We start from the raw sequence: 24482 nt of genomic DNA on the forward strand, positions 1-24482 counted from the left end.
CTGGTGACCATGATTCTATGATGTAATGTGCTCATGCCCCAACCATGCAATATAAATATATATCTATCTATCAATCTGTATAAATATATATTTCACCCCAACTTCCTTCCTTTCATTCATTCCTCGACATCACCGCACATGTAGAATCTGGTTGGTTTGTAATTTATCTCTCCAAGTTTCCTCTGCATCTTCATTGATTGTGCTTCCAAAGAGCCGCACCTAAGCAAATCACCCAAATAAAACCTTCCTCCTCCTACCCCGGACATTTGAACCTTGTGCATGCAATCCCTGAATGAAATGACAGAATAGTTACAAATTAATATAATCATAATAGAACTGTTAAATCAGCCTTTTAATGTAGTGTTTTTTTGTAAATCAGCTTGTACGATGTACCAGATGTAATTGCCAATAAATAGAAGGCTAGATCTCTATCATAAACAAAAAATATGTTGGAATTAAATTTGTAATACAGAACACAATCCTTTAATGAACTTGTCGTGCGGTTAAAAATGTAAAAATCTGAAATCCGCAAATGATATTTATTTATTTCCTTAGTCAATGAAGGTATCTTTATGAAAATAACTTCAATGCCATACAAGTCAAGATAATAAATGTTAAATATGACTATTATCTTATTTTAAATAAATTGATTTTGTTGGGGTTTTAACTAGATTACTGATACTTTTTTTAAATAATATCAATATTATAGCATTATATAGTCATGGTATTTGCTTTTGTAAATGAATAATGCTTATTGTATAAAGAGGCTTTGATTAGGATGGTTAACAGTAAGCATCTTTTGGAATGCTTGAATTCAGAATCATGCACGTGGCTTTTTTGAAGGTCTGTTGAAATGCTGCTTGCTGCTATTCGTCTTCCACCTCTGCCCTTTGCCAAATACCCGATTACTACATTCTATTCTTGTAATAATCATATTCCTTGAACAATTGCGAGCACATACTGACAGTATGAAAGAAAAAAATCAAAAGTTTGTCTGTGAGCAGGATTCTCATGTATATGCTATCAATCAGCTTTTGGATCAAACAATTCTATTACCATTGACACAATTTATAGTCATCATTTTATATTCAAATCATGTAATAGAATGATTATTATTTTAGCATTAGAATACAAACATTTCTATACAATTAACCCACTCGTTTTATTAAGTATTTTGTCAATTCATTTTTAACAGCTTAATAAAAAAATGTATTCTATTATTGGAATAAACAATTGTTTGCAATGACCAATGTTTTTCGTAATTTAAATATTGTTTAATTCACGATGTCAACCAATAAAAGGCTGGATTTTTTAATGACAATTCAAAATCCAGATGACCCCGCCCCTGATTTACTTTGCGCTCTTGCATGTGTGGTTAATGTGCGCATGTTTGCGTGTCTGTGATTAGCTGGACTTCTGTCCTTCCTATCTGCTCGCCTCCATCTTAGTATGTGGCCTGCTTGTACTTCCTAGATCAGTGCATTTACAAAACCCCCCAAAAAATCTGCTTTACCAGATTGGATGATGACTCCTCTCTTCTCTTTTTAACCATTTTGGCTTCCCTCTGATTCTCTTCCCCCCGGCCCCCCGCCCCGTTTCTGGCCATCTCCGCTCTCCCCTTTTAAGTTTGCCCAATGTTAAACATGCTTGTGCCTTGACCAAGCCTCTTCTCCTCCTAGAACAATTTCATCAACTTGAGCTTCCTGCGCCTATTCCGCGCCGCTCGCCTCATAAAGCTCCTGCGCCAGGGCGAGACCATTCGCATCCTGCTGTGGACCTTCGTCCAGTCCTTCAAGGTAAGCGCCGGAACAATTTACGAGGACTTTCCCCGTTTCGACCGACGCGTGTCCACCTTTTTGGCAGGCTTTGCCGTACGTGTGCTTGCTCATCGCCATGCTCTTCTTCATCTACGCCATCATTGGCATGCAGGTGAGGAGACGCAATTCTTTATGCCGTAATATAGACAAGAACTAGTCGTTTCTACATGCCGTTTGTCATGTGTGTTTGTGTAGTTGTTTGGCAACTTGTCACTGGAGCAAGAGGGCGACAGCGCTATCGACCACCACAACAACTTCCGAACTTTCGTCATGGCCCTCATGCTGCTTTTCAGGTGCGCCAATAACTGGCGGACCGGCAATTTATTTAATGGCAATATTAATTGACGTGTGAACATGCAGGAGCGCCACTGGCGAGGCCTGGCATGACATCATGCTGTCGTGTCTGGGAGGCAAAGAGTGTGACCCGGCCTCAGGCAACACCGAACCCGAATGTGGCAGCACCTTTGCCTACACCTACTTTGTCTCCTTCATCTTCCTGTGTTCCTTTCTGGTGAGTGCAGCAACTGAAATCCTACATCAGGACTGTTCAAACTTTGCAATAATACAACACTACCTTGGCAATTCACTGGTACTACATATTGAGCACCCCTGTCGTACATGTAATACTCCCACACATCCTATTTTTACCCCATAGTGTAATTTTCAAAGGAATGCCTTTCATTGAAGTTATTAGCAGTATTGACAATAAGGGGATTTTCAAGGGTACATGACTGAAAAACCTTTTAAAATAATTGACAGTTTTAGGAAACAAGCTTTATTTAGGGCACCTGTGTCAAAGTGGCGGCCCGGGGGCCAAATCTGACTCGCCGCATCATTTTGTGTGGCCTGGGAAAGTAAATCATGAGTGCCGACTTTCTGTTTTAGGATCAAATTAAAATGAAGAGTATAGATGTATATTAAAATTCCTGATTTTCCCCATTTTAAATCAATAAATGTAATTTTTGAATCCATTTTTTCTGTGTTTTTAGTTCAAAAATAATTTTGTAAAATCTAAAAATATATAAAAAAGCTGAAATAAACATTGTTTTAGATCTATAAAAAAATATTCAGGGCTTTTAATCTAGTTCTTTTAATCCATTTATTAAAAAAATCTAAATATTATATCTGAAATGGTCCGCCCCACATGAAATCGAGTTGACGTTAACGCGGCCCGCGAACCAACCCGAGTCTGACACCCCTGATTTAGGGGAAGATCGACTCTAAGAATGTGTCAGTCCAGCATTTGGTTCCGTACAATGGCAGAGTCACAATCATCAGCATCAAATTAGGATAGATGTTCATGATATGGCAATCATGAATGTGTCTGCAGATGCTCAATCTTTTCGTGGCTGTCATCATGGACAACTTTGAGTACCTGACCAGGGACTCGTCCATTCTTGGACCGCACCACTTGGATGAGTACGTAAGGATTTGGGCTGAGTACGACCCTGCTGCCTGGTGAGTGGAGCAGCCTACACCCCATCCACCACTTAGCCAAACAATTCCACATATGAAACAAACACATTGAAGCACATAGATACTGCAGAGCAAAACATTTCTTGCTATTGCTGAGTGTTGATGGTCCTAAATAACCAATGCGGACGGGCTCCACAATTAAGAACTCAAGTACTGTGCTAGTATTCAATTTTCAGGAACTTATTACCACACAGACAGATGAAAACCCTTATCCTGAACCCCCATCTGTGTGGTTCGATCATGGGTTTCTGCACTATAATGTATATTTAAAGCCAAAAAATAGATCCAAAACTAAAGCATGTACTGTACTCGTGCGGAATGAAAGCCACAGGTAAGTCATTCAGTGAGTAGGTAGCTTTTAGCACCACTCTGCATTGTTTCCTGAATGTAAAAAAAAAAAAATTCCACCCTGACACTTTACAGGGTGTCTTTTTGTTACACGTTTTCTTTTTTACTTGGAAAAAAAATGTCCCCCCTCCTCCTCTGCCCTCTTCCTCTTGTGTGTGTGTGAGAGGAAAGCATCTTTCATCCCTCTTTCAGGGTGTCAATGAATGCTCTTTCTTCTTCTTGACTCTTTTCTCTTGTGGTGTGAGCAGTGTAACGTGCTCCTAACCTCCCTCCCTTGTATCTTTCTTGCAGCGGGCGCATACATTATAAGGATATGTACAGTTTATTGCGAGTTATCTCCCCTCCCCTGGGCCTTGGCAAGAAATGCCCGCATAGGGTGGCCTGCAAGGTTTGGACTGCACCTCCCACCCCCTCGCCCCCTCCCCATAAAAGCAACTTAAGAAACGCAACCTGCTCGCCTTTTTTTATTATTATTATTTTTTTAATTAGACTGGAATGAATGATGGATTATTTTCTTTGTCACTCACTTGTTGCTTTGAAATCATCTCTCTATCAACTTGGGGGTTTTCAGGGGTGAGGGGCTGTGGGGGGGATCACTTGTCGACACACACACACAAGCATGCGGTGGTGCACTGCAGTCGCTGTTGTCGGGTCAGGGGGTGATGTTTTAATAGTTGTAATACGTTTAAAATGGCATTGATTTTCTTTCATTTCTGCTTGCTGTCTGATTTTTTGCCTGGGCAGGAAACGTTTAGGGGCGGGGGGCAGGGGTCACTTGCATCTGTCATCCATTTTGGTTGGTTAATACAGAGACGCACACAAAAAGGGCGGGATGATAGTCGTATAAGCCCCTACTTCGAGTCTGTTACTTGCTCTATGTTGGAAGTGCTAGATTAACGATAAAACTAAACAAAAACAACTGGAACAAAAATTCAGTTACAATATGTTTTCATTCATTTTTGTGTGTGTTGTTATTTCCATATGTACAGTATATACATACAAGTAAGCGCACTATTATTAGTACTAGGAATTCCTTACCATACCGTATTTGCATTAATATGTACACAATACATCCGCCTTACATTCTGCTTTTCATATTCACATTTTACTATTTTTATATTTCTACACACCAAAATGGAAATTATATTTTGAATAAATGGTTGTCAACAAATTGACAATCACGTTAATAGAAATAGATGCTGACAATTTATTAAAATTCTCAAAAAGTTTAATTCTAATAAAGCACTTGTCCGAATCCAAAACTTTTGGTGTCTCAAATGTAAACATAAATAAATGTCTCCCATTAAAAAGAGTAAGCTTTAATCAAAGTGAGACATATTTATATATATATATATATATATACACAGACACCTGCTTTTATTTTAAAATGCATTTGTGCCCATTTTACTACTGCTGTATGTTCTACGGCTACATACTACATACACAGTTCTACTATACTGTATTTTGCATAATCTGTATTATTGTCTGAACTTTGCATATATGATGCAACATACTCTATTACTCGCACAACTGCAAGTACATATTGGTGTAATACTACCATACGGCCTGGTCTACAGTACTTAATAAGTCACTGTTAGAATTGCACGCTAACAAAGAGCAAGTAGCAGAACTAAATATTCCAAAGAAAATGAACTTGAGTACCACTTGTGTCACTATTAACAGGGAACGCGTGTGTGTTTTTATTTCTGAGTGTCCCGCGTGTGGATGCGGTGCGATTCACTTCTATCCAAACCATGAAAAAGAGCCCAAAAACACAACGTCCGGTCCCCTTTCCTTCCAATATTTCTCCTCTCATCCTCTACCTCCTTTCAGCATATCACCACAGTAACCAACCACACGCCCATCACCACGGTGACAAACAACAGCAATAACCTTTGTGTGTATTTGTTTCCCTCTTTCCTTCCCTTGTGTCCTTTTGTTTTGGGTTATTCCTCACCTATTTGTCAATCCCTTCATCTTTTTTTATTTCCACCCCCCCTGGCATCGTTTGTTCTTGTCTGTCGGGGTGATTGTATCATGTGTGTGCGTGTAGCGGCCGGATCACTTACACAGACATGTATCAGATGCTAAGACACATGTGTCCGCCGCTAGGCCTTGGGAAGAGGTGTCCCGCCCGGGTCGCCTATAAGGTAGACTCGCCCCATCCCCTTACCCTTCCCCCCTCTCCCTTCAAATTATGTCCTTTCACTTCCTGTCCTCCCTCTGTGGTTAGTGGTGGTTGTGGTGGTGGTGCGCGCTGTCCTCTGTTGGCGTGGGACCGGAGGGCGCCGGCCCCAGCTTCTGTGGTTGCAGTGACGTGTAACGGTGGACTCAATGGATTTTTTTTTTTTTTTACTTTTATACAGAGCCCTAGACGTGACATGGAGGGGAAGTTTTTTTAATTCTGGCCAGAATATCGTTAACGTGCGCACAAAATGCTGATTTGCGCCCGCAAAATACCAAATTGTGCCCATGAGTTTGGTCAAATGTGTGGACAAAATAGAAATTCATCATATTAATACCATTCCTTGGGCAGCAGGGTAAGCAAAGTGAAGGCACCTTTTGTAGAAACGCTTTGTTTAAGGTTGAGAACATACTTTTTAGCCACGATTAAATGCTGTCAATCATGTAAGTACACTTTGTGATTGCATATCTGGTACCAATATAACATGTGGATTACCAAGAAGGAAAAATGCCCATACTTGATGCTAACTAAATACCATTGCTGATGAAATTAACATATCATCTGCATATTTTCCACAATTACTAAGGGTTTGGGTTTAAATATAGCACGTTATTTTTAAATTCGCTTGGGGTGAATAGAATAATTCACGATAAATTGTATCATTTTTGAAAATGTGAATACACACAAATCTTACTCATTTTCAATTCCTGGCTAATACTACTCTAAACAGCGAAAAAGTAACTTAGTCCCCTCATCAAAATACTTGAAAGTGCCTATATTAACACTACCATTTCAAATTAGTTGATCATTTTCTTACTTATTTTTCAATTCCCTAATAAAAAATAGGCCTTAAAGAAATGCTTGTGCATGCATGAACTTCAGCTAGCAATTACAGTAAACCTAGTTTATCTCTGATCAAATGCTATTTACACCTTAGCCATAATTGAGCATTTTCTGCACACCCTTCACGGCATATACATCCTATATTAATCCCTCGAATATCGCGGATAATGTAGACCAGAAATGGCCACGAGAAGACAAAGGACTTGGACTAAAATTCCCATTAACCTGTTTTTTTAATTTATATCAAGCAGAGAGGAACGAATTTCACTGTGACTACAGTATTTAAAGTATTTAAATTTTCACATATATATACATTATATTTAGATATTAATACATTACATTCTTTTGATATGCTTACAGCTATAATATTCGTTAAAAATACACTTTTTGATCATTATAATTGCATACTATTTCTTTATAAGTGCAAAAACATGTATTGTGGTAGTAATAATGGGGGTGATCGTACTTCGGTTTTTCGTTTATTGTGGCCATATCTGGTCGAAATTAACCACGATATTCGAGGGAGTACTGTATATGGTACCGAATGACCATTTGTGGCCACAAAACATGTACAACATGTACAAAGACCGTTGATTTCTCAGTTTCAAGTCCTTCCAATAAAAAAGCTAGACATCTGCAAAAGCAAAACTCGCAGTTTTTCAAGAAACCGGAGGTCATTTACCTTAAAGCACTTTAAGAGAAGGTCTGCTTCATTTGCTTAACCAACTGTCCAGGAATGTATCCATTTGTTTTGTTTTTTGAGTGACCATTATCAATCATCCAGGGCCACACATTAGTATTTCATGCACACGTTATACAATATTCACGGCCATAATTAAATGGTGTCCGTCCCAATGTCATATCTGGGGCTCTGTATGTTTTTTTAAGTGTCACCTGCCAGCCTATCGTCAGGCCACAGGAGCGAGGGAACAGAGAAAGGGAACTTTGCCTGTCCAGCTGCAACCTGCACGGACGCAAACACACCTCCGCATACGCTAGTACAAGAACTACACGCACCGACCCGCAACACAGTTTATTGACAAGCGTGATTTTTAACTTTTCACGGCAACGACGCTCTGCTGACGATGCGGGTACAGAAGGAGCGGCAAAGGGCCCCCCGGCTGCGGCACTCTGGCTCTCTGGTTCCTGTGGATGGCGCTAACATGCAAATGCACACACGTACACACAGATGATACATGGCGTAAGATGTTCTGGTTTGAGTTGTTTTATCTTTTCAAACAAACCTGAGGCAAGTTGAGAGTTTGTGATTAGGATCCCTCAGTGTGTCCATTTACTGTCATTTAAGAAGAAGCTTTTCTGCTCTCTTTTTGTCTTGTTGTTCATTTTTTTTCTTTTTCTTTTGGTATTTCTTGGCATCTCAATTTTCCAGCGACATAACTGACAACTCAATTTTTTTGTGGTTGGCTACAATATAATGTCTAATTGATGTTTTCTCAGCTATAGTCAATTATTTGTTTGTTTTTTACTACTAACCAATTTTGCATACATCTCGATATCCTGGCATAGAAACGGTCATAAAAAAATATTAGGAAAAATGTCAAACTAAACAGCTGTTTCAAACGTGTCCACGCCCCCTCATAAACAACAACTATATTCAATATTAACTGATTATATTTAACTCATTTTAAATGGGAGTTAGCGCACACCTCCATTGTAAATCTAACCCCAAATTAAACTCAGATCTTCTTGTAGGCTTTTTATGAAATGTATGTCATGAAATGATTGAACTTCAACTAAATAGTTTTCACGAATAACACTATTTAATTGAATGGCTCCATCTGGTCTTCAAGCTGAGAAATACAAATATGTAGGCTTCACTCAAGCTTCTTGTGCAGGCCATATTCAATGATATTTTCAGAATTAGCCCTCGGATCAATAAAAACTGGGCAGTTGGACACGCCTTCACTAACGGTTTAAGCTTTAAAGGAACAGTTGTGTAAACCTTCTATTTCTGCTGTTCTTAAATATGCAAGATGTAGATAATACATAGCCTTGAAAACCGGTTGAATCGGGATGAGGTAATTCCATCAGCATCTTTCTGTTTCGTGTCTTCTTCTGTCTTCTGACTTGGTTCTTTTTTCTCCTGTGATCCATCTGAGCACTCCGTTCATCCATCCCCTTCTTCCCACTTCTCCTCTTTCCCTTTGACGTCCACTAAGTCGGCAAAAGGCCAGCGTTCGGGTCTTGTGGAGCGTTTTTTGTTTGAAGTTCACTACTGTAGTCGAGAGGATATCAGAATTGTCAGAAAGCGTTTGCTGGCTTCTCAGTTTGACTTCTTACTTCAGTGTCGTCAAGTCTCGTCTTGTTCCGTCCTTTTTTAAGTCCTCCTCTCTTTCCACACACAACTCCACCAAACACAAGCACACGGACATGCAGACTTTCTTTGTCGACTTTCCGTATTGTCACAATGCTCTTCGTCATCCTCATCCTTCGTCCCCTTTATTGTTTAAACCTTTGATCGCATCTCATGACCCCCTCCCCCTGCCTTTCAGGACCACCACTTGAACGCTATCTTTTGTGGTTTTACTCTCGTATTATTTAAAAAAATAGATACCTCTGCTTAAAAAACAATTTTACTATTGTATTATATATCTCCTTTTTCTAAATGGCAAAATACCTCAAAATAATAAATGGAAAAATATTCCTGTAAAAATCCATATTATTTCAATCGAATTGTAAAAACTGCAACAGTTTTCTTGGATGAATATAGATTTTTATCCAGGCAATTTTTGTACATGTAATGTAAAAAAAATGAATGTAGTATATAACAAAGTGTTTTTCTCAATAGACTAAAACTTTTTAAAAAGTAATTTATTCTCATATTTTTGAGGGAGGAAAAAACTAGTTTTGTTTATGCCTTTTTCTATAAAAAATACATATGTATCTCTATTTGAAATAAATTCTAATATGACTCTGGCATTAAAAAACATTTATAATTAAAAAATACTATATTCTCATATTATGACTTAACTAGAATTTTGAGTCTTTAACCGTTTTTTTTTTAAAAGAACAATATTCATCATTTTGTACGCAAAAACAAACAATTTTTAGAAAAATAAAATGTAAACTCATTTTCAAGCAATATTTAAAATTATTATTCTACTGTATTCTCACATTATTACAACTTTTTTTAATAATAGTACTATTCTAAATTATGACAACTTAACAGAAAAAGTAGAGAGAAATACATTTTAATCAAAAACCACAATGGATTCATTCTCAAAAATGGCTATTTTTCTTCTGTAAGATGCAATATAACTCACAGAAGATCAGAAATATGAATCTTTAATAAACTAATTTTACCAGAATTTTAAACACAATTTTCACTAAAACTCCTTATACTGCGTATCGATTGCCACGACAATGCAACAAAAAATGTCCTTGGATTGCGTAAATGAAAAACACAAAGAACATCAAACCATGTCTATAATTTTTCTTTTCTTTTTGTCGTCTTCTTTTATGGGTTTACCACAATACTAATCCTTTTATTTCCTACTCTGACACCCCCTATTTTCAGACACTGCACCCGTATAGCATTGAGAGAGATCTTGACTTACCGTCCAGTTGCAACTAGGGGGAGAAAAAAAGAAAATTGGACTTATTAACAAAACACTCATTCAATTGGAGTAGGATCAATCATTTCCAGATTGAGGATACTCTCTTTGCACGGATGCTCGGCTGCTTGTACTGTCTGTGATATTTGGGTAGTGGGAGGCGGGTCTAACAGCACAGTGGTTTAAAAAGGGGCGTTGCATGCGATTTTTGGGTGGTCCACCAGGGGGATGTTGCATGCACGCTTGATGTTGGCCGATGCTCGCCGCCACCTGCCTGGAGAATGCCCACAAAACCAACCGTCATCTGTGCTTGCCGCCGTGCGTGCCCAACGCTCATGTTCGGAGGTAAACCCGATGGACGCCCACCGGTCTCGATAGCAACCACTCGCAAGCCGCCCTCCTGGCTGGCTTTGTGTGGTTCTATCCAATGGGTCCTCCATCGGATTTATCTGATATATGCAGGGAACCTCCTGGCTGGTAGGGGGAGCTCTATAGATCACGCCAATGTTACTTAAAAAAAGAAGAAGCCGTCTCCTGACGAAAAGCACCAGTGATACCGTTTTTTTTGGTTTGTTTTTTTGGGGGGGACTGCAATTAAGCTTTAACTTAATTGAGGTCTGTGCAAATTATTGTGTGTAAGTGTACCTTTGTTACATATATTGTATACATACTCTCTTGGTGTGGCACAGCATAGATGTGTGAATGTGCCAGCGCATTCACACATTTCGGGAACATGGGCACAGGTTGGGTCGGAGGCCAGTTTGGGCCCTCGATTGCTCCTCCTGGTGGTTCTGGGCTCTGGCGGGAAGAAGCCCTTCTACGACTCCCTTGAAAAATATGACTTTGATTCCCTAATATCACTTTTTTTTTAATCTTACCCAGAGAAATGTAGATTGTTTCATCTGGAAATTTGACCTCGTTCTGGAGAATAGATGGAAAATATGACTTTTTAGAGATGGGGAAGGTTTTGAATTTAAAAGGATTCTTCATTTCCATACTTTGCCTTGATTTTTATTTTTCTCAGAATGGAATAACGACTTCTCTGACATTTTTTTTCCTTATTACTACTTATTTTGTTTGTTTCTTTCATAATTAATATTTTCAAATTCTAAAAATTCAGCAATTTCGTTTAATTCTTTCCTAGAAATCAATTCTCATATTCTAAAAATCATATTCTTAACAGAGTATTTTCTCTAAAAAAAAGACTCAGGGGAAAACAATCTAAATATAATAACTTTTTTATAATCAAATTTTTGATAGGACTTCTTAGAAACAGAAAAAAAATAATGCTTTATTCCTCATCCTTATTTGTATGATTATTTCATATTTAAGAATAAATAAGAAAATGCACACAGACACACACAAAACGTTCCCAGCGCATTGCTGGTCTTTCTTTTGTCGAGTATCACTGACACATCAGGAGACGCAAGTGGCCCACTGAGTCAACGTTCTAGCACCCGCTAAACGCTGTCGCATTTGCCAGCGCATCCACCAGTGACATTTAAGCAGACTCCAAATCCAATTGGCACAATCGTACCAATCCCACCTCTCTTGGGTTGTTGTCTACGGAGCTCTCTCAACCGCAACCCCCCCTCGAGCCCCTTACCGCCCCCGTCCCTCCACGGAGGTTCGGGCGCAGCTGTGGAGCAGCGAGGATGCGTTTGCATTCTTACGCTTTCCTTGCCGACTGACTCTCCACAGAGGCTGCTTCGTATGGACCTGCCCGTGGCCGACGACAACACGGTCCACTTCAACTCCACACTCATGGCGCTTATCAGGACAGCCCTGGATATCAAGATTGCCAAGGGTACGAACACAAAGTCTTGCTCATTATGTTCTTTGCTCATAGCCGATGACCGTTTTCTGGATTCACACTGCGGTACCCGGACATTTCGTCGACGGACAGTTCGTCCCCGGATGGTTCGTCGAACGAACGCTTCGTCGCCGAACATTTCGTCGACGGACAATTTTCGTTTTATTTATTGCCTTTTATTTTAATGTCAAAGTCCCTTTAAAAAATCTGAAGTAAAAACTCTCTCGATTATAATTATGAGAGAGAGAGATTACCTGGTTGATAATCATTATTTATGCAACAAAACAATCGTTCGCAAGGTTGAGGTTAGGTTAACCCTAACCTTAACCACTATCCCCTGACCCTAATCCTAACCACTAACCTTAACCACTATCCCCTAACCCTAATTCTAACCACTAACCTTACGAATTGTCCGTCAACAAAATGTCCAGCGACGAAATGCCGGCGACGAAATGTCCGGTCGACGAACTGTCCGGCGACGAAGTGTCCGGTGACAAAGTGTCCGTCGACGAAACGTCCGGTCACGCATACTGCAGGTTGTTATTATCAACGTTACTGGGGTTTTTTATGGCTAACTTTCTTACTGACTTAAAAAAACTCAGTTACTCAATCCGAAAATTTTAAAAAAGCTTTATTTCTTTTGAGTTTTGAGAATAATATGACTTTCTTAGGAAAAATACATTTTAATCTTTGTGTCTCTTGGACCATAATTCGCACCAGCCAAAGAATGCACAATGGAAAGGAAAAAATAATATGCAGTGGAACCTCTACTTGTGAAAATAATTTGTTCCAGAAGGGATTTTACATCTTGAATTTTTTTTTGTAAGTTGAGTCGTATTTTACATGTAAATTTCCTGATCCGTTTCAAGGTTCCCAATATTACCCCTTGACCTTTAAAAAAAAAAAAAAAAAAAAAGATTTTCGGTTTTAAAGGTACTAGAAAACTGCAACGTGGGTCTTGAAAGTCCTTGAAAAGCACTTGAATTTGAGATCATGTTTAAAAGGTACTGGAAAACTGCAACGTTGGCCTTGAAAGTCCTTGAAAAGCACTTGAATTTGGCCATGAACCCTGGGGGGGAAAGCGTGGTAGTCTAAATCCAACCTATCGAAGTTATTGTTGTTTTGTGTGAAAGTTTGTCTCTGTGATGCTTTCACACTTTCCTTCTGCACTATTCTTCTTTATTTTTAAAGCAAATGTTTTTTCTTGAATGCACATATTATCAATGGAACCCTCTCAGGCGGTGCAGACAAGCAGCAAATGGATGCCGAGCTACGTAAGGAGATGATGGCCATTTGGCCCAACCTGTCGCAGAAGACATTAGACCTGCTGGTCACGCCTCACAAGGGTAAGTTGCAAGGAAAGTACCAATTTGTTTCTTGCTAATAGTGTTAGTAGTATTTGTATGTCTGATCACCAAACTCACCAAGAGTAAAGCTTTTTACCAGTCAGTCACTGCTTTGCATCCCCTGATCAGGCTAAATATGTTAAACAATAAAATACAAGAACATTACAGGCAAACATTCATATTTTTAATAGGTTAACATGAGCAACAATCAACAAGAAATTAACTATAGTAGTGGAATGTTGCCAGTTAGTAGCGCTCCATTAAAAAGCCGGCGTTTAAAAGTCAGACCTTTGTGCCATTCTGCAATATGAAATCAGGTGATGCCTATCATAAGAGGACGCACAAAAAAGTCTAGAGCAAGGGTGTCAGACTCGGGTTGGTTCGCGGGCCGCATTAACGTCAACTCGATTTTATGTGGGCCGGACCATTTCGATATAATATTTGGATTTTTTTTTATAAATTGATTAAAAGAACTGGATTAAAAGCCCTGAATATTCAGTTTTTTATAGATCTAAAACAATGTTTATTTTAGCTTTTTTGTATATTTTTAGATTTTACAAAATGATTTTTGAACTAAAAACACAGAAAAAAATGATTAAAAAATTATAATTATTGATTTAAAAGGGGGAAAATCAGGAAATTTAATATACATCTATACTCTTCATTTTAATTTCATCCTAAAACAGAAAGTCGGCACTCGTGATTTACTTTCTCGGGACGCACAAAATGACCTGGCGGGCCAGATTTGGCCCCCGGGCTGCCACTTTGACACCTGTGGTCTAAAGGATCCGTTTCTACAACTAATTAAAAAATCAGCCAATTTGGTTTGTAGCAGCCTTTTGAGGCCAATTCCAGTTCTTGTTGAATAACCACAAGTGACTCCATCGAGATGACTTTTAATAGGAAGCCTGTGTCTAAAATAGATTTGTGAAGCTACCGTTTATTGCTAAGCATTTTTGACTTGTTTGAAACTGCAAAACTACTTTGGAAATCGCCTAAATGACAGATACAGGTGTACTACACGGTTGGCGTATACATTATCACAATACACTATACACTTAAATTGTATTCACTTGTGTACATATAGTACCTATACATACATTTGTATTCTATCCTGCCATCAGGGGGTGTCAACTATAGAAGATTCTCTATAGGAGTCTTTTCACTACAGGAAGAAATGTCAACACATGAAAATAGTGTAGAATTGAGGTTGTTGGATAGGAAAGGATTAGCATGAATAATGAGTAAATGTAGACTGACCTGGCATGTTTCTAGAAGAATGCTTTCTTGAATGATTGCATGGAAAATACAATATAGTAGTATATAAACATGTGATCTTATTGCATATCACTTTGGTGCTTCAGGTTTCGTTGCCACGCCGCTGTGAAAGTCAAGATGAACATTTTCCTGATTATATATGTCGTCCTATCAACCTGACCTGGTTCCAAATCTACAATTTTTGAACAAAATTTATGTTTGGCAGTGAGGTGGCTACGTTATCCTGTCTGGAGCATGATCATTTAGATATTGGGATGGATAGTGACAGTTTATTGGAGTATGAAAAAAAAATCAATAATAACATCTGCCTGTGAAAAGACCAAAAGCTTTTTTGACAAGTGTACTGTGTTGTATAAATGTATCCGGATGTTGCACACCAGATGATGAGATCACTTCTTTTTTGCCTGGTCTTAACAATAAACCTAAACATTATTTCCGGAAAACAATCCTGAATACGCGTATATTTAGTTTTCATTTATCATCCAGTAAAAACAGACGATCACTTCACATTTCTTGTCTGTTTTAGTCACAATCATATTTGCTGTTAAAGACAATGAAACAGAATTGTTCCCATTTTCTGGTGCAACATTCTTGGTGAACTTGTGACATGTGTCTCATCCCCCAAATCCCACCCTTACCCCGAACCTCCCACAGCGCAGGGTCCCATACCACTCGGGTCTAATCTTCCAGGGTAACTTGTCATTTTCTCAGCAGCCACAGACTTGACGGTGGGCAAAATCTACGCTGCCATGATGATCATGGAATACTACCGACAAAGCAAGAGCAAAAAGCTTCAAGACATGCGGGAGGAACAGGTAGAGCGCATCTCAACCATAGTTCCTGCCGAGGTTTCCAGGGCGAGCCCATGGAACGACTTCTATTTTCTTTTTCCTCCAAATTATCGATGAAATGCAGAATTCCTTAATGTCTGGCATTTTGTAGCTAAAGCTTGAGAGGCATGTACATGTTGAAGCTTTGGGCCGTTAGCTGATAGCTGATGGCAAAAGGGGTGGGACTCACAAAACAAAGGCACGATGCGGTATCATGATAATGATTTGCAAATAGTGTCACAAAGCAGTTGCTTTGGATCCCTATTCCAAAAACTGATCTAACTAAAATTCTGCGAATACCCAAAAATGATAACACTGACCCTAAACATGAGCCTTATTTTCTAACTAATCTAAATATTCTGATTCCAACTTTTAACTCTGGGTTTTGGAATCTTTTACCTTGACGACCCAAATCCCAACCAAGAGTGTTACATAAATTTAAACCTTATTTCAAATTCCTTTACCTATAAATCCCTCACTCGAATACACCTATTCTCATACATACATATATGCTGCATTTATTGATTTGGAATTGATTGCTTTATTGTCATTGTACAAATTACAGCCCAACCGGAGAGTTATAACAACACATCTTACTCTTGCAACAGTTCCATTTAATTTGTGATTTACTGTACAATATTTATTAAAAACCACAACACTCAAATATCAATTTTGCTATTACAAATGTACCATTAAGTATATTTTTTTCCAAATTTTTCATTGATTGGCATGAGTACTTTGGCGTGACTAAGCCATAATATGCCAGATATATATATGACACTTAGGTATAGATGCCATATCATGCCAGAAATTGGTAAAGTACAAAACTTGTCCCACTCCGAGCTATCCCAAAGAGTGCTTGTGATCAGATGACCAATTCTTTTTATTCTTTTTGCTAATGTTCTGAAACCCTTTGCTCCCAAATCTCACTTTATTTGTAGTCACGGTGAATGTCAGCCAGTTCTGCTCTGTCATACACAATTCTTGCTTGGGGTGTAACAGTACAAAGTTTTTTTTTTATTCTTTCGTATGGGAAAAGCGTTTGCTCATGAAATTTCATCACAATAATACCAAACTCACTCCTTTAAAAACTAGAGTGGAGCTCACCCTCAGAATAGCAGAAGTAAAGTAACTGTTTTTGCTTTCTTATATTCTATATATTATTTAGAGCAGGTATAATTCAATCATTTAAATACTATTATACTTGTCTATTTGTGTTGGCTTTTTTTTTTTACTTTCTGTCATTTATTAACGGATTTTTTTTGGTACTCGGACGATTCGCCGAAAGACGTTTGGCCGACGGACGTTTGGCCGACGGACAGTTCGCCGAACGGACGTTTCGCCGAATCGGGATTCGCGCGCTCGCCCCGCCCCTGGATCGTGTGTGTACACGTTTTTCAACCTCGGCCCGTGGGCCATATACGGCCCGTTACAGATAACATTCATTTAGGAATAACAAGGGCATGTACTGCCCCCCGCTGGACATATTTCTAAATACAAGTACATACTACAATGTGCTGCCAATTTTTTATGTTTTATTTTATCCTTGCGTTTAAAGTAGTAGCCATCGGCGAACTGTCCGTCGGCCAAACGTTCGTCGGCGAAACATCTTTCGGCGAATCGTCCGGTCACAGATTTTTTTCGTTATCGTCAACATGAACAAAAAAAACACTCCTATTCATGTTGCAATTTCCTAAAAAGAGGAGCTTACATCTGGTATGTAGGCCATTTCTACAAAGGATGTTAATCATTCTGACAAGATTCAGAATGTTCCAATTGTCTACATTTATTGTTTCCTTATAAAAGGGGAACTAATTCAATGCACTTACCTAAGACGAGGAAAGTCGGAATTTGTGAATAATTGCTTTTACTGCAAGTATTTTGCAGTTTTTAACCGTACTGTTACACCCCTCTCATTTCTCAGCCCATGTGGTCATGCAGTAAAACTTTGGAGGTACACGACACAGTCTCTTTGGAATGCAGTCATTCCATTCATTGGACTGAATGGACACCAGTGTTTGTCTACCCGTTTGTCTCCTCCTGTTTGTGCTGGTTCATCCTGGCTTTTTGTCTTTGATTTTCTCCATCCTTGCTCTTCTCCTTTTGTCGTCTCTCGTCTATGTTGTCGCTCTGACGTCTTCCTTTACTGGCACCAGGATGAGGTGGGATCTCCTTATTTGGTCAGTCCAGCTCAATGTTCCGTTGTGTGCCTCTGTCGATGTGTTTGAGCTCTCTCTGGCGTCTGACTGTCTGCTGGGGTGTTTAGTGGTTGTCCTCGTGTGATGATTTAGTGGCAGGATACTGTACATTGGGCCCACCGTTCCGTACCGTGTAGTAAAAAAACATTTCAACGGGTCTGACTTGAGAAAATTGTGGCAACCATTTTGATGCCTTTTATGGTTACCAAGTTTATGTCTCGTTATGAGGGTTAAGGCTCATTTATGTTCCCATGAAACAGTACTAACAAGACTTACTCGAAATCTAAGTGAATTCTTCTATGAGGTTTTACAAGACAGAGTCCGACGTGTTGGGGTTTTTAACCTGAAAGTTCAGGATTCGAATTTAAAGCAATGTTTGCCATTTGAATTGTGCATTAGAAGCCTGGATTTGGGTTTGGACATAGCATGTGGAACATAAATGTACCTTGACATACCTGAAGGGGTGTGGCCATGTCGCTAGTTTGTTACCATGATCCATTCAGATGATGGAGGCCATGGCAGGCAAACTTAAAGTCACTCTGGAAATGTTCCCTCGTTAATGTTTATTACGTCAATATTTATGTATTGTGTGTGAATGTATCCTGAAACACAGTCTTTGTTGTGTATACAGTATGTCTCCTTCCTTACATGTCTTTTTTTGTGTGGGATAGTGGCAGTAGCTCACTCACACGATGGTGGAAGTTTCTTATTGACGCGGGTCTGTGATCATTTAAGAAGCTTTTCCATTGCACGGTGGACCTTTAATACGCAATATGCAAAGGTATCGACCCATTATGCAAGAATATCTTCATATAGTAGAGTAGGCTAACAAAAGTCACTTAGTTGGAGCTACAGTTAATTGAGTGTCTTCATCCTTGGTTCCGGTTATTCGACAAGGATAATTGATTTGTGTTTGAAGCCAGATTTAGAGTTTTGCTGCTTGTTGAAAAGTGTTAGATTTTCTAACAAGATACAGGGTCTCAAATCTGGATTTTAGAGTTTGAAGCCGAGGTTCGGGTTTCAAATAAGTTTGAAGCCGTGGATAGGTTTTAGTGACTGATTTAGGATTTTTTTTTCCAATTTCAAACTAGGGCTTCAAATTTAGCTTCAAATTATGATGTGCCTCAAAGCAACAATTCTACATATTACAATTAAAGTATCTGGAGTGCAGTGGAAAAGTGTCTTACTAAGTTACAGGTGAGTTCCGATCCCAGATCAGCTGTCAGACTTCACCTGTCCAAAGCCCCGTGCTTCTGATGGGGTCCCCCTGTGGGCTCATGCCACCAGAGCGTCGTCTCTCTGTGTAGCCACTCAACCCACCGTCCTCATTTTTCCTTCTAAGCCTGCTTTGGTACATTACACAGAACCGAGAACCATTAATGTTTGAACGAATGGAGGCGCCACCTGAAGGCGACGGTACCAACGGGCATGGGGGGCTGAACAGCCTCCCTGGCACGCAGCCCGACAATGTCGACAACATGTGAGTAGCCATTAAGAAGTCTTGTCAAGTGTACTATTTTTAAACAATTAAAAAAATAAAGGAACTGAAAAAGAATCGCACTGTTCACATAGCCTTTGAATGGGCACGTGAATTGATGGTTGTTTGCGACAACATACCGACTGGTCACTTTCCATCACAGACCTTCCGAAGTCGGTGGCATGACCGAGAGCCAATCGTGGATGACCACCAAAGCCCAGGAAATGTTCCAAAAGACGGGTAACTGGAGCCCCGACAGACCATACCCAGACGACCTCCATGACAACCGCCACAACCCACAGGTATGTCGAGTGCGATGCTGGGTTGCTGCCATGGCAACAGGCAGGTGACTTTTGGTAGGTTTTGTGGACTGGTCACGTGGCTCATCTCACGAGTTACTGATTCTTTATTCTCCCCCAAAAAAACATCTAAGCATGAATTGTTTTGGTTCAGGAAGATAACGCCTATTTGAGGTATAAGGCTATCTTGTGACTGCTCAGAGAAAAATAATCTTAACTTTAAATTGTAGGTTTAAAAAGAAAAATCAACAATTGTGCATATTTATGGAGAAACAATTTCATGAAAAACATCTTTAAAATGCGAGAATACATTGATTAGCAAGTATGCAGGTAAGTTAAAAAAAAATTTAAGGTTGGGGGTTAATTTTTGTGAATTTTTAGTTTCTTTTGAGTTGTAATGGTGTTATTTTTAGAGAAAATAATGTTTTTATTGGGGGGGTTAAATATATATAAAACAGGAAAATCTTTCCCCATCATCATTGTTCTTGTAAATCTAAATGTGTTTTCAAAAAGACTACTTGGAATATTACATTACTTTTTTTAAGTCCAAACTGTTCTCTCAGCTTTTGCATGCAACTTGTGGAGAAGGTTTTTTATTAGTGTGCTCTGAAGCAATTGGATAGCAACAAAGCTTTGACCTTGTTAAGTGAGAAAAGCATTATTTGACTTGAATCTTTTTTTCCAGTCCTCTGGCAATGTCTTCTATTTGTATTTCAGTGTGTGTAGTTGAAATTTAAAGTTTTAGTGGAAGCGAGACACTAGCAAGGACACTAGTATGCGTCACAGTGCAAGTTTGTTGTGGTTGCAATTGATCAGGGAAAATCTGTTATTTTACAACTTTTACCTAACCAACATATACAATTTGGTAGTAAATGATTTTTACGATTAAGAAATAATGTGCTAGTTAACTTCCAGTTGCATCTCTTGTTTAGTTCTGTGCTAGCATTGTGGAGTAATTACGTTTTAAGTTGTTCTGAAAATTAATACTTAGTCATTTCGGTTGGGATTTTATTCACGTCATTTACTGTAATTCATTATCATTCTTTTTATTATTTCACTTTTCTTTTTATATTGCCTTTTTTAATGACGCGTTCTCTTGCCACACACCCCGAAAATATTCATTATGTCATGCTGTAAATGTCATGTTTTAATGTCATAGATTTTAAATTATAAATTATATTTCCGATTTTGAAGTGATGAATTTCATGTTATAGTTTGATACAGCGCATGTTAAAATATGACATTACATTATAACATGATGCTGATGTTTTCTGGAGCATAGCAACAATATGCTTCTTGAGTGTTGTATTATATTTTATGACGTATCTTTTACTTATTCTTTCATTTTTGGGGTGGAGTCATTGACATTTTCATATAAGGAGCTGGCAAAAGATGCCTGAAGCTCATTGATTTATCCAGTTTTGGTATAAATCGAGACGAGGCGTACCTGGCACGGTGGCCAAAGTACCTCCTGCCAGGTGGGCAGCGGTCACACCTCATGTCGTTGTCTTCTTGCAGACGGTAGAGATGCGGGAGATGGGGCGGGACGGGTACTCCGACACCGAGCCCTTTCACCCAGTGGATGGGCACGGGCGCACCCTCTCCATGCCCCGCCTCTCAGCAGACAACCAAGTGAGCACCTCCATGCTACCCCACCCTCCATCCCTCCTCACCCCAACTGACTCTCCCTCCCCCATCATCCTCCCGCGCATATCTTTCTTTTTTTTATCACCCATTTAACAATAAGGAAGGAGGACTGACGTATGTTTTTAATTTCAATTCAGCGAGATAGCTATAAACCAGGGGTGTCAGACTCGGGTTGGTTCGCGGGCCGTATTAACGTCAACTCGATTTCATGTGGGCTGGACCATTTTAGATATAATATTTAGATTTTTTTTATAAATGGATTAAAAGAACTAGATTAAAAGTCCTGAATATTCAGATTTTTTTATATATCTAAAACAATGTTTATTTTAGCTTTTTTTAAATATATTTTTAGATTTTACAAAATGATTTTTGAACTAAAAACATGGAAAAAAATGATTAAAAATTTACAATTATTGATTTAAAAGGGGGAAAATCAGGAAATGTAATATACATCTATACTCTTCATTTTAATTTGATCCAAAACAGAAAGTCGGCATGATTTACTTTCTCGGGCCATACAAAATGATGCGGCGGGCCAGATTTGGCCCCCGGGCCACCACTTTGACACATGTTCTATAAACCATTGGCAAAAAATCGGGACATTAGAAAAAAGTCAGGAAAAAAGATCGGAAAATAGATGTAGTATATAACACTCTGCTACATTTGCGAAACTTCACAAGGAATGCTTTTGTTCTCACCACCTCTTTCCATTTCATTTCCATCTGATCCTTGGTGTGTCTGTCCTGTGCACAGTGGGTCCACCTAGTGGTTGCCGCTAGAAACGACGATGCGGAAAACACGACGTATACGTACACTCATGCCGTTTTGTGAACGTATGCGCGCACGTACTGAGCTTTTTTGGACGATGTGTTTTTTCTGTGTTGCTTTCCTTTTTTTGTTCTTTTGCCTCTTTTTCACGCTGACCGCCAATCTGTTTTGTGTGTTGCCCTTTTGTATCGTTTTTGTGTGTGTGTGTGTGTGTGTTTGCAGCGGAGAAGACACAGGCCTCGTGGAAATAACCTGAGTGTATGTACTCTCTCTCTCGCTCTCGCTGTGTGTCAAACGCAAGGTCGCGGTTGCCACGTGCACGCTGCTCTTACTGGGGTTGGAATTTTAGCACCACAGGATATTTTTAGAATATACTTCTTGTATTGCGCTGAATTGACCTTTTCTCATTTAACATCGTTTTGTTTTTGTTTGTTTTGATGAGCAGTCAATTTTTTTTCTTATTCTTTCAGTTCTTGTAATTGGTTGAATTTATTTGTATTATTTAATTCATTTTGATATTATGTTATTAGATTTTTTTAATTGATTCGGATTTTATTCATTTGTGTTAATTTTAATTTACTTGGTATTCATTTGTGGCTCTACTCTTTGATGATACTTCAGTTGGTTGGTTGCTTTTGCTTCTTCTTCAGTTTTTTAATTTTGTTAATAATTTGAGTATCCCAAATTCGTTTAAAATGAATGACAAAAAAGTCCACTCTCCTTCTCACTATATAAATCTCAACACACATTGTAACATCATGAAATGTTGCATTCAAGAGTTATGTTGTGAGTTATTTGGCAGCGGCTACAAATCTTCTATAGTTCAGTACTTTTGCTAATTATTCATTTCTGTATTTCGCTATTTCGAATTTCGCTAAAAAGGTTTTGGGACTAAATTCCTTTGGCGAGAATCTGCCACAAATTCCTTTCCTCAAATGCAGCTTGTATCCTCTTGTGGGTAAACCATTTAGTTATCTTCCTATTTTCTTTGTTTGTATTGACATTCATTTACTAGCATACATTTGTTTATCTTTTTATTCATTTTTGTTCTCATATTTTTCCTTTTTAATGGTTTTAGGTATGCATCTTTAAATACATCATCTTTCTTTTTCATCATGCTGAATTTCATCAACTTTTACAGCTTTGGGTCTTATTCTGTTCCGTTTTATTTGATTCTGTGACTGGTGTACAGTAGCGTACAAAATCGTTTGCTACATCGTACTGAGAGCCAATCAATGCAACCAATCCCTTCATGCACATTCCAAGACTGCATCCAAGTGCTAGCAGGACGCAACTGAGTGGTTTCATGGTATTATCGCATTGTTGCCTGAAGACGTCATTTTTAGCCCAACTCCAAGACATGCCTTGTCAAACAACGCCATAGTCTCTCTCTTTCTCTTTCTCTCACTTTCTCTCTCTCTCTCTCTCTCCTGTGCCTTGTGCATGAGGAGGCATGGTCAACACCATCATGCTTGCTCTACCTCGGATTCTTCCCGTCCTGCTGATCCGTTCCGCTTGCTGGGAGAAGCATGGTCGTGTTCTCCTTCGCCGCCGCGTGAATGCTAATGGCTAACAGTCGACTGCTTTCCGATGTGTCCATTTTTGTAAATAATATGGCCAAGTAGTTTTGTCCGAGCCAGACGGGTGCACAAGCCAAGACTTAGGATGTCGCGGTCGGGCTGGTTGACACCCGTCTGGTTCATCAGGAGAAGAAGATCGTTGACCCCTTTAAGGCTGAGCTGGTGCCAGTTTGGGTTCGGGGATAGATCCAACAAGGTTTTTGCACTTCTAATTTGGTTTGGAAGCCAGGGATAGGGTTTCGAACACGGGTTAGAGCATCCAATTACAGTTTCAAGCTAAGGTGAGGGCTTTAAATTCCACTTTCGAGCAAAGGTTTGCAAGCATGTATTTCTACGTTTTACGCCTTAGTGCCTCACAACTGGGCCAAAAGATCATCGACTCCCCTTACCTCGTGTCCCTATTCTGAATCATTATTCCGTTTTACTGCTACAGTCATACCGTCATGCTGGCATTTATGTGGGAGACAACATGACATTCAGGAGCGCTGGGTTTACCTAACTGAGCCCTGGTATCTGACCAGTACTGGCACCAGTTTAGTGTGCAAGGGGGTATAGTAACATCAATAATTCAGTCCCACAACAACATGCCTTCTACTGTTTGTGTGTTGTCGTCCTTTTCCTGGAACCCTCAGACCATCACAGACACCAGTCCAATGCGGCGGTCTACCTCCAGCTTGGTCCACGGACGCTCGGGCAGGGGCGTCAGGCTAGATGACTACTCCCTGGACAGGGTGGTAGCCGAAGAGGGGCGGCACGGGGGCGGGGGGCGCCGCCACAGGGACCGGAGCCACAGGACCTCACAGCGATCCCTCACAAGATATACAGACGCAGACACAGGTGAGTTTCCACAGATACAGTACAAAATTTGGGGTTTCAAATTATGGTTTGGGTTTCTAATTAATTTCATGCCAGGGTTATGGTCTCAAATTAAGGCTAAGAGCCTTTTTTGTTTCAAGGCAGTGTTTGATTTTCAAGGAAACTGAAAGTGTGAGAAATAAGGAA

General features: G+C 39.3%; 1 protein-coding gene across 6 annotated transcripts in view; it reads left to right on the plus strand.

Moving 5' to 3' along the window:
* The window catches only part of cacna1ab (calcium channel, voltage-dependent, P/Q type, alpha 1A subunit, b), a 78075-nt gene that overhangs the window by 49999 nt on the left and 3594 nt on the right, over nucleotides 1-24482 (plus strand). Inside the window, exons 37-51 of one of the 6 annotated variants that reach the window (XM_077604817.1) lie at nucleotides 1680-1796; nucleotides 1864-1929; nucleotides 2013-2110; nucleotides 2178-2328; nucleotides 3148-3275; nucleotides 5695-5791; nucleotides 11946-12051; nucleotides 13296-13403; nucleotides 15393-15496; nucleotides 17436-17465; nucleotides 19074-19189; nucleotides 19350-19488; nucleotides 21004-21117; nucleotides 22123-22158; nucleotides 24113-24317. In XM_077604817.1, the coding sequence (XP_077460943.1) occupies nucleotides 1680-1796; nucleotides 1864-1929; nucleotides 2013-2110; nucleotides 2178-2328; nucleotides 3148-3275; nucleotides 5695-5791; nucleotides 11946-12051; nucleotides 13296-13403; nucleotides 15393-15496; nucleotides 17436-17465; nucleotides 19074-19189; nucleotides 19350-19488; nucleotides 21004-21117; nucleotides 22123-22158; nucleotides 24113-24317 (1615 nt within the window). Of the gene's footprint in view, nucleotides 1-1679; nucleotides 1797-1863; nucleotides 1930-2012; nucleotides 2111-2177; nucleotides 2329-3147; nucleotides 3276-3932; nucleotides 4030-5694; nucleotides 5792-11945; nucleotides 12052-13295; nucleotides 13404-15392; nucleotides 15497-17435; nucleotides 17466-19073; nucleotides 19190-19349; nucleotides 19489-21003; nucleotides 21118-22122; nucleotides 22159-24112; nucleotides 24318-24482 lie in introns of all 6 variants that reach the window. The other 5 variants (XM_077604823.1, XM_077604819.1, XM_077604818.1 and 2 more) reach the window with 5 other exon arrangements.

The sequence above is a fragment of the Stigmatopora argus genome, chromosome 7 (assembly GCF_051989625.1).
Source record: "Stigmatopora argus isolate UIUO_Sarg chromosome 7, RoL_Sarg_1.0, whole genome shotgun sequence".
NCBI classification, from domain to species: Eukaryota; Metazoa; Chordata; class Actinopteri; order Syngnathiformes; family Syngnathidae; genus Stigmatopora; species Stigmatopora argus.